Source organism: Dermatophagoides farinae, chromosome 7 (genome assembly GCF_024713945.1).
Source record: "Dermatophagoides farinae isolate YC_2012a chromosome 7, ASM2471394v1, whole genome shotgun sequence".
NCBI lineage: Eukaryota > Metazoa > Arthropoda > Arachnida > Sarcoptiformes > Pyroglyphidae > Dermatophagoides > Dermatophagoides farinae.
This window is the reverse complement of record NC_134683.1, coordinates 982,501-1,000,010: the sequence shown is the minus strand read 5'-3', so window position 1 is coordinate 1,000,010 and position 17,510 is coordinate 982,501. Positions and strand designations below refer to the sequence as shown.

The 17,510-nt window shown below is 30.0% G+C and overlaps 6 protein-coding genes across 7 annotated transcripts; 2 read left to right on the top strand and 4 right to left on the bottom strand.

Moving 5' to 3' along the window:
• Positions 1-1,499: 1,499 nt before the first annotated feature.
• On the bottom strand, positions 1,500-5,634 carry LOC124497277 (uncharacterized). The gene is made up of 2 exons (XM_047060916.2): positions 5,192-5,634; positions 1,500-5,110 (listed from the first exon to the last, which is right to left on the bottom strand). The coding sequence occupies exons 1-2, from the start codon at positions 5,541-5,543 to the stop codon at positions 1,656-1,658; spliced, it is 3,807 nt and encodes a 1,268-aa protein (XP_046916872.2). The 5' UTR covers positions 5,544-5,634; the 3' UTR covers positions 1,500-1,655.
• A 718-nt stretch (positions 5,635-6,352) lies between these two features.
• On the top strand, positions 6,353-7,755 carry LOC124497265 (uncharacterized). Its single transcript, XM_047060903.2, has 3 exons — positions 6,353-6,830; positions 6,903-7,618; positions 7,676-7,755. The coding sequence occupies exons 1-3, from the start codon at positions 6,353-6,355 to the stop codon at positions 7,730-7,732; spliced, it is 1,251 nt and encodes a 416-aa protein (XP_046916859.2). The 3' UTR covers positions 7,733-7,755.
• On the bottom strand, positions 7,651-8,982 carry LOC124497264 (isoaspartyl peptidase/L-asparaginase). Its single transcript, XM_047060901.2, has one exon. It carries the CDS (start codon positions 8,854-8,856, stop codon positions 7,798-7,800), a length of 1,059 nt encoding a protein of 352 aa, XP_046916857.2. The 5' UTR covers positions 8,857-8,982; the 3' UTR covers positions 7,651-7,797.
• Positions 8,983-9,747: 765 nt separating this feature from the next.
• LOC124496857 (uncharacterized) lies at positions 9,748-12,705 on the top strand. The gene has a single exon (XM_075733150.1). It carries the CDS (start codon positions 9,748-9,750, stop codon positions 12,445-12,447), a length of 2,700 nt encoding a protein of 899 aa, XP_075589265.1. The 3' UTR covers positions 12,448-12,705.
• On the bottom strand, positions 12,317-13,732 carry LOC124496430 (uncharacterized). Its single transcript, XM_047059949.2, has 3 exons — positions 13,349-13,732; positions 12,990-13,286; positions 12,317-12,913 (listed from the first exon to the last, which is right to left on the bottom strand). The coding sequence occupies exons 1-3, from the start codon at positions 13,573-13,575 to the stop codon at positions 12,658-12,660; spliced, it is 780 nt and encodes a 259-aa protein (XP_046915905.2). The 5' UTR covers positions 13,576-13,732; the 3' UTR covers positions 12,317-12,657.
• A 928-nt stretch (positions 13,733-14,660) lies between these two features.
• LOC124496504 (uncharacterized) lies at positions 14,661-17,162 on the bottom strand. Of its 2 annotated transcripts, none has more exons than XM_075733149.1 (4): positions 17,069-17,162; positions 15,987-16,710; positions 15,173-15,924; positions 14,661-15,081 (listed from the first exon to the last, which is right to left on the bottom strand). In XM_075733149.1, the coding sequence occupies exons 2-4, from the start codon at positions 16,579-16,581 to the stop codon at positions 15,001-15,003; spliced, it is 1,428 nt and encodes a 475-aa protein (XP_075589264.1). In that variant the 5' UTR covers positions 16,582-16,710; positions 17,069-17,162; the 3' UTR covers positions 14,661-15,000. The 2 variants fall into 2 exon arrangements, with proteins under 2 accessions (XP_075589264.1, XP_046915979.2); XM_047060023.2 differs by lacking the exon at positions 17,069-17,162 and adding an exon at positions 16,766-16,861 and having other exon boundaries at positions 15,987-16,631.
• Between the last annotated feature and the right edge of the window lie 348 nt (positions 17,163-17,510).

Here is a 17,510-nt window from a genome sequence, read left to right as displayed (position 1 = left end):
GATAAACGCAAAAGCGAAGAGAGGAAAGAGGGATTTCTATTTCCACTTCAACACACAACAGCCAGTAGTATTTTTTTTTTTAGCTTTTAGCGATTATTAGCTTTTTATAATCATCATCATCATTATTATTGTAAAAATAGTGGGAAAATAAAAGATTAATCGTTTTTATATTTCAACCGGAAGAATCACTTGAAAGTTTTTTCTTTTTTTTAAAAAAAAATGGTGGAATATAAAATCTGACCATTGGTTATTCTGTAGAATTTTTTTTCCATTGGTTATTATTTTCAAGAAAAACAAAATTTTTTTCGTTAAAAAAAAATTGGCCGTCATTGTTAATAATGATGATGATCATCATCATGATCATCATCATCAAGTGAGAGAAAAAAAAACACAGCCGGACACTCGGACAAAATTGACGTCAGAACAAAAACAAAAGAAAAAAAGAAAGAATTTACGAATCGAAAAAAAACAAAATTTTTTTTTGTTTTTGTTTACCGCGTTCGTCATGAAATTACTATAGACGGGGTTTTTTTTTCGTCTATTTCACAAAACACGAAATAAAATAAGGTTTCCAATATCCAGTGGATAGTGGTAGGATTTGGTTTCACCGAATCCTATCACCGATGGTTAGCTTTTCCTAGAATTGGATTCATTCATTCGATTTTTGAAGTGATAAAAATGATGGTGCTAATTAACTCTTTTTTTTGTCGTTGTTGTTGTTGTTGTTGATAATGATGTTTTTCTCTTGAATTTTTTTTTGTTTTGTTTTGTTTCTTGGCCAATGTGCATCGTAAATTTGACATTCAATCGTGTTACTGGTTGCTTAATTTTTTTTTCATTGTTTCAGATGCAAAAAAATTTGTAGTTGAAAATGAATTAATTGAATGAATTTGTCAAATTTTTGGTCGACGTTTTTGCTTACTACATTGTTTCATTTTCATAATTTGAATTTGAAACATTTCATTCATCAGTTGCCTGTTGTTGGTTGATTGTTACTTGTCAAATCATCATCATTCAAATTATAATTATTGTTCTCTGTTAATATTCATCGTTGTCGCCATCATTGTTGTTGTTTAACATATTGTTTAATTTCCACAATACTGATCCATAATGATGACAGCCAAAATCAACGATCAAAAGCTAAAAGAAAAAAAAACTTTTGGGATTTTAGCCAAACACATAGAATTATCATCACCAGAATAATCATATATATGATTGATGAAAGTAGCAAAAAAAAAAGTTGACTAATTAACCCAGTGCAAAACAATCCACACACACACACACACACATACATGCACAAATGACAATAATTGATGATGACAGGAAATTGTTTATTGTCGTCTATTGTGGTTTCAAATGTGTGTGATTTTTTTTTTTTTTTGTTGACGAAGAAAATTCGAAAAAATTCAAAAAAAAATTTTCAAAAATGATTATATTAGCGCCATCTTTTGGCGATGAATAGTAAAAAACTTTTTTTGTAATTTAAAATAAAAAATTTTTTTTTTAATTTTCTATATTCATCATCATCATATATATATCACACAGCAAAATTTTTTTAACAAAAAAAAAATTAAACAAACAATTTTATAAGGAGTGAATTGAAAGGAAAAAAAAATTCATTCCATCAATCAATCAATCGTGTGTGTGTGTGCGTATCAATTCATTTTTTGATTATGAAGTGTTAAATATACACCGATTGCAACGATCAATACCGATGTAGTTATAATAGCCATTGGTGTAAGAAATTCTTCGTTCGATTTAATTGTCTCAATACCATTATTGATGATTTCAGTAACTTTTCCAACTTTTCCACCATTACCACCACCATCATCATTATGACTTTTATCTTTATCAGTTGATTCTTCTTTTCCTTTATCATTTTCTGTTGTTGATTGTGGTGGTGGTTGTTTATCGTTGTTGTTGTTGTTGTTGATTTCATTTCCTGTTTCTCCTCCTACTCCTGATGATGGGGATAATGATGATGACGATGGCTGTTGTTGTTTTGGTGGTGGTGATGGTGGTGTTGTTGTTGGTGGTGGTGGTGGTGGCGTTGGTGAAGGTTGTAATGGTGATGATGCTTTTCCTTTTTCTTCATCTAAAATTTCATCGGATGATTCTGGTTTTGTAACTATAACTTGTTTTTTTCCTTTTTCGGGTTTTGAATCTTCATCATTCACAATATCAATAATAATTGGATTTACAGATGATGATGATGTTGTTGTTTCATTTTCATTTGGTGATCGTGGAAATTTACTTTTTACAATTTTTGGTCTGTTAATGTCCACAACATTATCTTCATCATCGTCGTCGTCAACAGTTTTGCTAAATTTTGGAATACTACTCGGTGTTGATGATTGTTTATGATCACCTAATTTTTTTATATGATCAACAGCTGACGATAGTACCTTTAAAATTGATGGCTTTTCTGAGTCTTTTTGTTTTTTTTCTTTACCACCACCACTACTACTAACTGTTGTTGATGATGGTGATTTTTTCGCTGGTCCAAAACTAAAACCACCACCACTTGACGGTCTTTCTTTCGAAGATTCTTCAGATTCTTCTTCATAGCTTTCATCACTAGCTGATGATGATGATGATTCTTTAGATTTGCTGAAATCACTCGAAGATAAAATACCAGGACCTTTCTCTTTTTGACCGATAGATTTCGCTACATCAGTTCTAGGTGGTGATGTTTTTAATTTTTGTAATTCGATTGATGATTCTTCTAACTCATCAGATGATTCTTCCATAGAAAATGTAGGACCTTTTGATGATTTTGGTCCACCATCAGATTCTTTTGACAAACTGACAGGAACACTAACAGATGGTTTTGGTTTCGACGATTCAGGCTGTTTCCAGCCACCATCAGGCATTGCTTCACCAGATTCATCAGATTCACTTATTGAAGGTATCATCGGTTTAAATTGTTTTCCAACAGATTTTGATTCATCTGATTTTTTAGGTTTTTTGGCAGGGCGGCCACCACCATCTTCTTCATCTTCATCTTCATCGGATTCGAATGAAAAAATACCACCACCAGGAATTTTCGATTTCGGTTGCTTTTCGACAACAGATTTCATTTCATCAGAACCAGATCCAGGTCTTTTAGATTCAGGCGTTTTTTCTCCAGAATCATTAGAGCCGCCTACTGCGATGCCACTTCCTTTGGATTTCGGTAGTTTTTTGGAAAGCCCTTCCTCCTCGTTATCTTCATAAGATTCGATTGAAATAGGGCCACCACTACCAGCAGCACCTCCTCCTCCAATTGGTTTCGATTCTGGTTGTTTTTGACCACCAGTTTTTGGTTTTTTTCCCGTAGATTCCTCTTCAGATTCATCAAATTCGTATGAATCATCAACAGCAACAGGAACTTTTGATTTCGGTTGTTGTTTTTGGTTGATTTCGCCAGATTCGTCTGATTCACCAGATTCAGCTGAAATGCTTATAGGACGACCACCACCAGTTGCTTTTGATTCTGATTGTTTTTGACCGCCAGGTTTTGTTTCAACTGATTCAGCTGAAATACTGATTGGACCACCAGATTTTGGTTTTTTCCCAACTGATTCATCTTCTTCGTCTGATTCATCGAATTCATATGAATCATCAGCACCAGGAATTTTGGATTTTGGTTGTTTTCGGCTATCAGGTTTAGTTTCGACAGATTCACCAGATTCAGCTGAAATACTGATTGGACCACCAGATTTTGGTTTTTTTCCAACTGATTCATCTTCTTCGTCTGATTCATCGAATTCGTATGAATCACCAGCACCAGGAATTTTGGATTTTGGTTGTTTTCGGCTATCAGGTTTAGTTTCGACAGATTCACCTGATTCACCAGATTCAGCTGAAATGCTTGTAGGACGACCATCAGTTACTTTTGATTCTGATTGTTTTTGACCACCAGGTTTAGTTTCAACTGGTTGAGCTGAAATGCTGATTGGACCACCAGGTTTTGATTTTTTTTCAACTGATTCATCTTCTTCGTCTGAGTCATCGAATTCGTATGAATCACCAGCACCAGGAATTTTTGATTTTGGTTGTTTTCGGCTATCAGGTTTAGCTTCGCCAGATTCACCAGATTCAGCTGAAATGCTGATTGGACCACCAGATTTCGGTTTTTTTCCAACTGTTTCAACCTTTTCGTCTGATTCATCAAATTCGTATGAATCACCAGCACCAGGAATTTTAAATTGCTGTTGTTTTCGACCATCAGTTTTTGTTTCATCAGATTCAGCTAAAATGTCCATAGGACGACCACCATCTGGTACTATTGGTTTCAATTTTTTTAACGCAGGTTCAGCCAATTCATCGGATTCCTCAAACTGGAAGTCACCAGGAACTTTTGATTTCGGTTGTTTTCGGATAGTGTCGCCAGATACTTTAGATTTCGATATTTGTCCGGTAGATTCGTCGTCTTCGTCTGATTCATAGGATTCTTCTGAACCACCACTACTAATAATATCACGAGGAACTTTTGGTTTCAATTGATTTTGGCTACCAGGCTTAGTTTCATCAGATTCACCTGAAATGTTGATAGAACCACCACCACTATTTTCTATCGGTTTCTGTTTTTTTACTGCAGGTTCAGCCGATTCATCGAAATCATCGTATTCGTTTGAATCCCCCCAACCACCACCACCACCATTAGATACTTTTGATTGTGGTTTTTTTCCATCACCAAGTTTAGTTTCGCCAAATTGTCCTGAAACGCCTATTGATCCTTTATCCAATTTATTAATCACATCAAATTTTTTATCGTCCACCAATGGTCGTTTGAATCTTCTCAGTTTATTAACGCTTTCATTATCACTGATATCAACTTCACTACCAACATCGTCTTCATCATCTTCTTCATCACTATCAACAATTGGAGATGATTGAGCTTTGTTCATCCATGGTGAACGTTTTACAGGTTGTGATAATTCATTTATAGAATCTGTCATCAAATTTGAACCATCACCACCACTATTATCGATTACATTTCGGTTTCGTTCACCGATTGTTTCGATTGGTTTCGATATTTTCTGCAAACTTGGTTGTCCAAATTGAATAGCTTTCTGTATCTCTGATCTTGATAAATCTTTTTTAACTATTCTACTTTTCAATGGTACTGGTTGTGGATTTGTTTGAATGAAAATTTAAAAAAAAAATCGATTAACGAATTGAATTAGAAAAATATTTCGGTGTTTACAATTTTTAATTCTACCACCATTGGATTCATCATCAACATCTTTATTACTGCTGCTGCTGCTGCTGCCACCATCATTATTATCATCGAATGGTGAAAATTTTTCCATCGGATTCTTGTTTTCATCATATGTTTGTCGAATGGGCACCGAATCGATCATTATTATCATCATGAATGATAATAAACAATAAAACAACAGAATCGATGATCCATTCATTATTGTTTTCTTCAGGGAAAAAAAATTTGAAAAACTCAAATGGACAACAGAAACAATGGTAAATTCCAATATAGAAAATAAAAAATTAAAAAAACTAAAAAAAAAAAAATATTGATTTTGAATTGTAATTGAAAACATGGATTTAAATATTGGACAATAATCAATCAAATTGGAGAGAAAATTCTCTTCAAAAATAGTTGTAAATTGAATTGGAATTTTTTTTTTTTACAATACAATTAACCAACGACCAAAAATAGAAAAAAAAAATCGATAATTAAATTTGATTTTTGCACATCAAGAATGTGTGTGTGTGCGTGTGGCGATTCGATTTCCTTTAATGGTGCGAATTCCGGTTGCCAAGATTTTTTTTTTTTTTTTTTTTTTGGTTTTCATTGTTGCTGACGTTTTGTTTTGTTTTTTGAAATCAATTTAAACACATGATATTTCAACGAATTGATGGCAACACCTATGGCAACAATTATCTGATCGTTGAAATATCATTGAAAAAAAAAATTTGACAAATGTGAATTGTGGAAACAAAAAAGAAAAAAAATTCGAATCGATACTGTTGTTGTGGTGGCGGTGGTGGTGGTGGTTGTGGACGGAAATTTTTTGGTTTTTTTTTTTGAATAAAAAAAATTCCAGTTAAATAAATCATCGATCATGAAAATTTTATGAACGAAACCAGAAAAAAAAGTTTTTCTTTTTTGTTTTGTATTTTATTTTCGTTCGTTCATTCATTCGTGAAATGTGAATTTTTGAAAAAAAAAATTTCTTTGATGAAATCAAACAAACAAACAAACAAAAAAATGAAATTATCATTCAATCAATGTTTGGATAATATTTATTATTATGGATCGAAAATTTTTCTCAGTTCTTACACATCCACCATCAATGGATATCGATCAATATTTGATTATTATGCTCATATATTATTATTGGACACAATGGACAGTCCATTATTTTGGCAATTACCACGTTTAGATCAATTACGTTATTTAATATGGACATTAATGACCATTTATTATATAACATTATGCACTGATATTAAATATCATTATTATTCTGATACATTTCGTTTTATAACTAATGATCCGACAATTATAATTGGTAATGGTGAAAAAATCAAACAAATTTCATTATTATTGATTGCATATTATTTCAGTGCTATATATTTATTCACATATGATTCATTTCGTACACATTCATCATTATCGATGCGTACATTCATCATTTATTCACGTGAATTCACTGATGATTATAATTTAAATTGTAAATTATTGAAAATAATTCAACAAAAATATCATCATTATTCACATACAACGTGTTTATTATTACAATATGCACAGAAAAATGTTCGAACGAAAATTCTGGAATTTAAAAAATTTTTCTCCCACATTCATCATGGTGTTTGTATCAGTAATGGTAATGTTTGTTGTTTTTGTTTTTGTTTTGGTTTGCTAATTGAAATTTCAAATTTTTTTTTGTCTCATTCAGTACTGATGGACATTTGTTTTCAATCAATTAAATTGAATAAATTCATTAAAACCAGAACCATATGGCAAATATTGTTACGTTCAATATCAATACATTGTTTTATGATTGTAGTGTATTTTATGATTTCATCAATGTATACATTATCATTGGTGGAAATATTCACCATACGAATTGTAACAAAAATCATAGGAAAAATTAAAATGGAAATCAATAAAATTATCGGTCTAATTGAAATGAAAATCCAAATGGATGATTATAGAAAATATTCACTGCAATTACAATTGATGAAAACCAAATTGAACAATCAATATCGAACATATACACGTTTGATTATATTTATTGAACAAATACAACCATATGTTGCTAAAATGAATATATGGGGAATCGTTGTCAATATTGTTGGCAGTCAAATTGTCATTAATTGTATAAAACATATTGAAAATGATGATTATTTTCTATTAATTATCCTATATTATGTATTACTGATTGAATTGATGATCATAATATTACTTTCATATGTAACGTCAAAATTAAATTCATATCTCAATTCTATACGTATGGATTTACAACATACCTGTTGTATGGCAATGAAAACAACAGATGTTTATTTTAAATTTAAAATGGCAACCATTTATGAACGTATTGTTCATAATCGTAAACAATGGGGCATACGTATTGGTCCAATTACATTATTAACTAAATTAGTATTCTTTAAGGTAAGAAAATTATTGATCTAAATTCAATTTAATTCATTTATTCATCTATTTATTCAGCTAATGATATTCTATGCACGTTTTATAGTGCTTTCAAGTAAATTGTTTAAAAATTGATTTCAAAAAAAAAAACAAAAATTAAAATTTTTGGAAACAAAAAAAAAACAATTACAAATTACAAATTATTCAATAATTTCTAAATGTTCATCAATATGATATCCATAATGAATTCGTATTTTGATTTTTGCACTGTCAATGGTATCATTTTGATCGATAATCATTGCCATTATTTGATCCATATCATTATCATCAACAGTAATATATGCCCATGGCATTGCTTGAGTATTGAAACCAAAACCAATATCACCATGACCATTACCGATGGCAATTATACCACCATAACCATCGACACGTTGTTTCATTGATTCTAATGATTCAATAATAGCTCGTTGCATTGGATTCATTGTTTCCATTGGTTGATTAATCATTTTTTCATATCGATAAAGAACATCACGTGCTAGACAAACTTTCATAATTGCTTCACCATGACCGGTGGTTGAAACGGCACCGATTTCATTGTCGGCATATGCACCTGATCCAATTACAGGTGAATCACCAATACGTCCAGGAAGTTTTCCCGTAATACCACCGGTTGATGTTGCGGCAGCAAAATTACCAAACCAATCGACAGCAACTGAACCGACAGTATCATGGTCATCAGGTTTCGTTTTATCAGTGGCTGCTATTTTATCCACTTCGATTGCATTCCGAAATGTTTTGTATTCATCCAGTCTTTGTTTAGCCAAATCATTGACTAATTGTTGTGGATCTGAAATCGGCACAAAACCTTGTTGTCGTGCAAATTCATGTGCACCATCACGGCCAAAAAGACAATGTTCAGAATGTTCCATAATTTTTCTTGCCAATGAAACTGGATTAGAATAATCGGTTATCGAAGCTACGGCACCAAAATTCAGATTACGTCCATCCGTAATTATGGCATCCATTTCAATAAGACCATTATTGGTCAATGATGAACCATAGCCAGCATTAAAATATGGACTATCTTCCATACATCTAACAGCTTTTTCCACGGCATCTAAAGCAGCATCAGGTCGAGATTTTTTACGTACCAATTCCAGAAAACCGATTTTAGCTGCACAACGGAGATGGGCCAATTTCGATTCGACAACATTGGCAGCAACTTTGGCAGCACCACCATGAACAATAATGGCAACCATTTTTTTAAAAATAAAATTACAAAAAAAATGTCAATTAAAAATTTGAAAATCTTTGATGAAAAAATATATTCAATATACACAAATCGATAAATCAATGAAAACAGTTATATTTATGTCCTATCATTTATGAATAGGATCTAATAAAAATTTTTTTTTTTTATAAAGCAACAGGTTAATGTTCTTGTTGATTTTATTTTTTTTGTTAAAATTAATTGCGTTTCAATATATATTCGCTTTGGGATTTTCTTACAATCGTTATCATTATTTGTATTCGATGATTATGATTATGGATGAATGAATGATCAAACGTGAGAGTAATATTATCCGAATCCAAAGACAGAGGTCAAAAATCTTGGTCAGAAAAATTTGGTGTCCAATTTCATCTAATAATCAAGTCAACGAAAACAAAAATTTGTTTAGCAATGTAAGTTTGCAATTCTTAATTATTATGTACATTTATTGTTTGAATTGAATTGGATTTTTTTTCCATTTTACAACATCTCATATTGCATTTGTTGTTATATATTATAGAACGATAGAATATCATTTGGGATTTTTTTCCGATTTCTATTTACTCCCCTTTGTTGTTGGTAATCTGGCTCGATCATCAAACAATCAAATTTTTTTGTTCTCGATTCATATCATAATCAAACTACAACATCATTATCATCAACAACGGCAAGGCTATGTGTTTGGCGATAAATCTTGTGCCATGTTTATTGATTTTTACTCTATTTTTTTGGGTAAAAACATTTGACAAGAAGCCAAATATGTGACGGTCCATCGAAAAAATTTTCCACAATAATTTATTATTATTGATGTTTGTTTTTAATACGTTGTTTACAAGTAAAACTCAGAAACACAGAAATATATTCCATACACGAAATAATAATGCGTCGATCGGACAAAAAACGTTCCAAACATGATAACATTCCGGATAATGAATTCAGATTGTTCAACAATCAAGCAACTAGTTCAACAACGACGACGAATAATCCATTCGATAATGATTCATTGATGTCAAGTCGACAATTCTATAATCAAACCGCTATGAATTATCCGGAACCATCGGCACCACCACCTGAATCGGATAATAATCCTGTCAGTTCAGAATATACACCATTATTGGAAAATTTTACTGAACGTTTTATAAATAGATCTCAAGGACCAGTGTTAGGTGTTGGTGTTATTGATACAACAACAACATCATCATCTTCGGCAATGACAACAACAACAACAAATAGTAATTTGGCACCACAACAATCCATATCAACTGTGATATCGCCTGTTGTTCCACCAGAATTATTGCTAATCCATTATCAACAATCACCATTCAATCCGAATCTAGTTGAATCAGATATATCATCATTTTCATCGTTTGATGGTGATAATAATAATGTTCAAAATGAACATAATCAACGTGGACAACAAATACCATCATCGCCAATAATTGAATGGACAAATGGATGTTTTACGAAATTTCGTATTTATTTTTGTCAAACATTTTGGTATCTATCACAAACGATTCTTATCATTAGTTTAATAGCTTTTAATTTTGGTTCAACTTTTGTGCCATCAATTTATTCATCATTAGTGATTACATCTAATTTTTCTGGCCACACAAATACATCACATACAAATCGATTGGTTGTATTTGATTTTTTTGCTTTAACTACCATTCAATTATCGATGGCAATATTATCATTGATTGGAAGTTTAATTTTATTATATTCTGCATCTCGTGTCATACATCGATTACGTCGCCGTGTTCATCTTCGAAATCTCAAACAAATAACACGTACAGCTACCAATAATCTTGTTCAATCATTATCATCGGCTACAGCTATGGCTACAACAAATGAAAAAATATCCGATTCAGAATTGACAACAACCATAATGACAACGGAAATGATTGTTTTCGAAACACTTGGTTCAACTATGGCTCGAACTTTTTCCTTCATAATGTTGTTGCATCAATTTTGTTTATGTTCAATTTATGTTCATCTTATTTATGATTATTTTGATATGCTCATTTCATCATCTGTATCGATATTATCATCCGAATGGATTGATTATTTAGATATTAATGGTGAACGTAAATGGTATCTAAATCATCTTGTTGTTGGTTCAATTTGGTTAACATTAATTGTCGTAATTGTTGTTGCATTGGCTACAACATCGTTTGTTTGGTCACGAAGACGTCGAGATTGGCGAACAATACAATATACACGTCTTTTTTTACTGTGGATCATAAAAATCTCCGGCATCATTATCGGTTTCATATTCATAATAATCATACCTTTTGTTGGTATCCATTTATATTTGAAACAAAATCTTCAAATCAACAACGAAATTTTATTGAACAAAATTAACATTACCAATCAATCATCAATCGGATACGTTCCAAATCCTGTACCTGTATTCGATACATTCCTGAATGATTGGTATATATCATTATTTGGTGCCATTCCATTGCTTTTGATGCCTTTTCATTTGAATGAAATACTGATCATGTTAATGTATTCACGTTATGATTATCATTATTATCGTCGACGTTTACAAATTTCTGACAATGATGATATATATGGCCAAAATAATGACAATGGTGATAATTATAATGATGGTGATCAACAACAAAGACGTCGATTAATTACTGCACAACAACAAATGATGAATTATCAAACAATACAACGATATCCTGATATATTGTCCGGTATACGATCACCACCACCAACACCATCACAACCACCAGCACCAATAGCAAATGAAGAATCTTGTGATCCATTACTATATCTTGCATCAATACAATCAATGAATCGATCTGTAATATCATCATTCTTTTTTCGTTCATTTTCCACCATTCGTAATTGGTTCATAATAATCATTTTTTTCATATTTCTATTTCAAATCATCATGAATATTTTCTATTTTCATTCAATTGATACGAATATTATGATTAATTCAACAAGAATTGAATTGAATTTTATTCGTAGCTATTTGAATGAAAAATCACCATATGTAATGGCTATATCTATCGTACTTTTATTGAATGCAACAATTTCATATTTATTAATGTTATTTCGTGGAAAATTATCACAAGATTGGTTACTATATGGACAACAACAACAACAACAACAACAATCGATACGTGAAAAACGTTTCCATTTTTGGACACCATATATTATTTGGAATTGTTTAGCATTAATCATTAGCCTGGCATTAGAATATTCACAAAAATTTTTACAAATACAAATATGGTTAATTGGATCAACAACCATCGTACATTTGTTATTCTTTCCATCAATGTTATTAATATATTTTGCTGCAAAAACAATACGATCATCATCATCATCATCATCATCATCGTCATTGCCATTATCAACAAATAGTAATAATAATGGAAATTCAAATCGTCAAGAATCAATTATGCAAAGATTTCGTCCATTACGATGGCCATGGATTTTTCTTTTTATATCATTATTTTTATTGGCAACAACAATAACATATCTGATTTTTTGGATCTATGGATACTGGTATGATGAATCAGATTTTGGTTATTTTAATCGAATACGGCATTATGATGATTTGTGATTCTCTCTCTCTTTTCATTGTTTTGTTTTGTTCATCAGAATATTTTTATTTTTTTTGTTGTTGTTGTTGTTTAAATTCTTCACATTATTCATGTGTGTTTAATTTTAATCATAATTCTTTGTTTGTTAAATATATAATTAATGATTATAAAAAAAAACATTTTTTTCATCTTTCTGTTTTTGAATTTTCCATTTTCCGTTTTTTTTAAAATTACAAATCTTCCAATAAATGTAATGCTGTTTGTATGAATGATTTTTGATCTTTTGGTGTTTGCCGTTTAGGAAGTTTTACTTTTGAACATCGTTGTTTTGTTGTATAATCACCACAAATTGAACGTAGTTGACTATCACCACCATTGCTTACAGATTTTACTATTTCGGCTAATGTTTTATCAAATTCGGCTGTATTACAATTTGGTGCCGATCGAATTGCATTGTGAAAACATTCACGTGCTTTGATCATTTCGCTAGAGTTTTTTTTTGGAAAAAAGAAGAAAAAATTTTATATTTCACAGAAAAATATTTCATAATTTAAACTCTTACCAGCATAACATTGGAATACGTTGTGTTTTTGAAACCTTTTCAATGGCTGTCAAATAACCGGCTGCTGTTTCTGAACATTTTTTCAGCTGTTGTGATCCACCATTTATGCAACGATTCATTTGTAGAAAATTCTTTTTAGCCGGTGTCAATTTTTTCGATTGAATTGCCTTTTTCGAACAAATACCACGTGTTGATTGTTTAATATTATAGATCATCACGGCAATAACATTACGTTGTGTTTCTTTCATACATCGTTTGTTCAATGATTCGATTTTGGTCAGAACATCACCATAATGGCTGTGTGGACGAGAATTTATTTTTTTTGTTTACAAATTAAAAATAAATCCAAATTTACTTACAGACAAAATTGTGGAATACCTTCAATAGTTTCAGGTGGTAGCACTTTTGGATTATTAAACGGTAATATATTGGATATTAATTTATCCATTTGATTCAATTCATTTTGACCACATGGATCACGTTTAGCACGTTTTGTTGAACGTGCTGCTGCTGCATGATCGACGATGACGAATAATGTAATGCTACAGCCGATTATGAATAAAAATTTTAAAGTTTTCATCATCATTCAGGTTTATTGTTGTTTGTTGTGTGTTGCCAATTCGAATGTTTTATAAATGTTTATTGATGCTAATAATGGTCGAACACAAGTTACAAGAGTTAAATCCTAAATGATATTTATATACCGTGAAAAAAAGATTCATTCGATTTCAATCGTTGATCATCGTTGATGATGATGAAATTTCTTCTTCTTTTATTTCTGTTCATTCTGTAAATAAATTTAATACTTTTTTTTCGATTATAAAATCCATGTATATGTAAAAAAAAAATTTCAAATTGTCTACTTACACACACACACACACACACACACACACGCACACAGCTACTTGACGATTTGAATGGATATTTCACAAAAATGTCAATAAACAAAGAACAAAAAAAAATTGAATTTAAGAATTAATGGATTCAAAGATTCATAATGACAACCATCATCATCATCATCGTTATCATCATCATCATGACAATGAAATTCGAATGATCCCTGCGGCGACGGCTGCAATATTTGCTGCTGCTGCTGTATACCATGTACATCATGCCACTGTCAATATAGCCGAAATCGAAATTGATTGTTTTCGAATTTTGTTGTATGTTAACGTTTTTTTTTTTTGGTAATGACCATGGATTCTTGATAATGAACATCATCATCATCATCGAATTTTTTTTTCTATTTCTATATGGCCATTATTTCATTCGCTAAACAACAACAATAATCATTATTTTTATTTTTATTTGCAGAAAAAAAACACTTGAAACACAATCTCTTTAAAATTCTCTTGAAATTAATCAAATTGATTCGACAATCATTATCATCATCATCATCATCGTCATAATCGTCGATTTGTTTTTTTTTTTTTTGAAATGAATAATGTCTTTATTTAAATTGTATGTATTGTTTTATTTTTATTTTCAAGTAAGTTTTCATCCATTCATTCATTCCATTTAAACCATGATCAGTTTGGTTCATAGTTGAACACTTGAATCAATATATGAATCTTTTTTTTCTGGTTTTTTCTAAACCCTTGAATTTTTTCTTTCTTTCTTTTTTTTTAAATTATGTGACGTATATGTGTGTTCGAATTCAAATTCAAAGATGTTTCTCATGTTTCTCATAAATCATCATACGATTTTATTGTTTTTTTTTACAAATATCAATTACGATTACGATGAAATCGATGAAATCATTCACTAAATTGCATGATTCTTTTTGATGATAATGATATAATGATTTTTTTTTGTCATCGTCGTCGTCGTTGTCATCAAAGGAATTTCTGTACTAATGATGATCATCATTATTAAATGAATGAATCAGTCATTTGAAAATCCATAATGATTTCGCGTACATTATAGTACGCTTGTACTAGAGATATTTACAACAATTTTCCAGAAAAATCATCACTAGTCAATGGTTGAAAATTCAAATTGATCAAAAAATTCATGCTGAATTGTGGCCATTTTTATCCGTAATCATATGAGTTTTTATAAACATTATCAATTGTGAATAGAGTAAAAGAAACTATGTTTTTTTGGTAAGAAAAAGAAATGGTTATGAGTAAAAAAAAAAAAAAAAAACATTAATCATTGAATATATAGTAGTCAAATTTTACCTTTCCAAATTCACTCATATTGATTGTCTGAAAACTCCAATATGTTATTCCATATGGATTTTTTGTATACATTGCCTGTGCATAATTGGATAATTTTAATTTTGTTTGCAAATATTTACCATCAAATTCTGTGGTAGCCATACGACTCATCAATATTGGTGATGAATGATAAAAATGACGATTTATGTTGACAAATTGATAATGTATAAAAAATATACATATAAATTGTATGGCACATAATATAATGATTAAAATTTCATAAAATAATGTTGTATGATCTGTAACCATGAATATGACCAGATAACAATTGAACACCATTAATGAAAATATTGATACGAAAAATGTACGTCCATAACAATGATTGGCTTCAAATATTAATGATAAATTTTTTGTATTATAATAACGAAATTTATCTAAATTTTTTATGATTCTATAGTGACATTTTCGGCCAACACGTCCATTACCATTGTTTTGATTATAAATTGATGATGACTTTTTAACATTTTTTATCATTAATAATTGTTCAATTTGCCAAAAATGTACATGACAAATGATGAAAAATATTTCAATAATCGATGTTGCAATAGCACCGGCTATTGAACAAACCAATGCAAATATTTCGAATATTTTCCAATTAATAATTAGCTGTATTATTTTCAAATAACCAATCAATTGATTATTATTGAAAATTTTTTCATAATTTGATAATACAAACAAAATTGTTTGTATATCGGTTATGACTAACAATATACCTGGAAAATTGGATCATTTGAAAGAAGGATGTTAATTGATTGATTGATTGATTGAAACTTACTGATTATGATGAAAATTTTGAAAATGATACGAAAAATTTTTCGTCCACTTTCAACAACATAATCGATTGCCATCATTGAATGATAACGATATGGCCGATAAAATGATTCATTATGACGATCAATAATGATTGATTTCAAATGTTCAGCTAGTGTATTTTTAAAATATACAATAAATATGATTAAATCAGAATTAAGAATTAATAATATGGCAAACCAATTGGCAAATTGATGTAGATTTGCATCGGTTATAATGTCAGCATTTAATTTAATCCTAATTGGATCATCATGTTGGCCAAAATAACAATTATAAATGATTTTCATTGAAAGAATAATGGTGAATACAAACAATGCCGATATTGGTGCCCAAACATGACGACGAAATGGTTCAGAATCAACAGTACGGCGACGAATTATTGTACACATCTCAAAATATGATCGATAAAAATCTTGCCAACGATTTATGAATAATAGAAAATAAATACGACAAACGTATTTAAAACCAGTGTAAACATAATTAAAATATTTAGCCAATTCTGAAGCCATTTTTTCGCCAATATAATAACAATTATTATTATACGTTTCTTCAATGTTCATTTGGAATGTTTGAATCAGTTCTTGATACAATCATTTTTGCTGCTATTCAACTGGATGGGCAATATATATATATATGAGAAAAAAATGAAGGACAAAATGACACACGAATTGAAACAAAAAAATAAAAGTCTAAACGAAAATAGCAAAAAAAAGTCATTATCAAATTCATCATATTCATTTGTACCGGAATTTGTTGTTGGTTATCAAGAGAGAGAAAAAAAAGAAAAGAATTTTATTCTAGTCACACGCAAATAAAACTTTCAAGTTTTATCGATTTTCAATTCACATAATAATCATTTATATATTATTATTCTATGATTCTATGATGATAATAATAAAAAAAAAAAATATGAATTTCATTTTGTTGTTTACAGGCGAAAGAATTTTTTTTTATTATTATTCCATCGATTCATTCCATCATATGAATTGGATCGATAGAATTTAAATTTTAAAATTCTGAAAGGCGAAAGAATTAAAAAAAACACACTTTTAAACCTTTATAGATTTAATTTTTTCCGTTGAATAGAATATATATACAACATTAATAAACTTGTAACACAGATGTACAACACAACATTTATGACATTTGGTTTCAAGTTTCATATTTATCCGCTTGGAATTTTTTTTTTCATCATTAATTTTTTATATTCATGATGATCATGAGACTATAGAAAAATGTTTTTGTTGTTGTTGTTTAAACTGCACAATTTAATGGTTGTTGATTTCTGAGATGAAACCAGAAAAAACAAAAAAAAATTTCAACTTAATGCCCTTGAAAATTATCGATCGATTACAATTTTTATTTTCAATTTTAATTAATGAAAATGAAAATTTAAAAAAAAACAAATGAACAAAACAACAACAACAATTATATATGATGGTGATGGTGTTGTCAATTTCAAACTGCTCAAAATTCAAAAGTCAAAGTG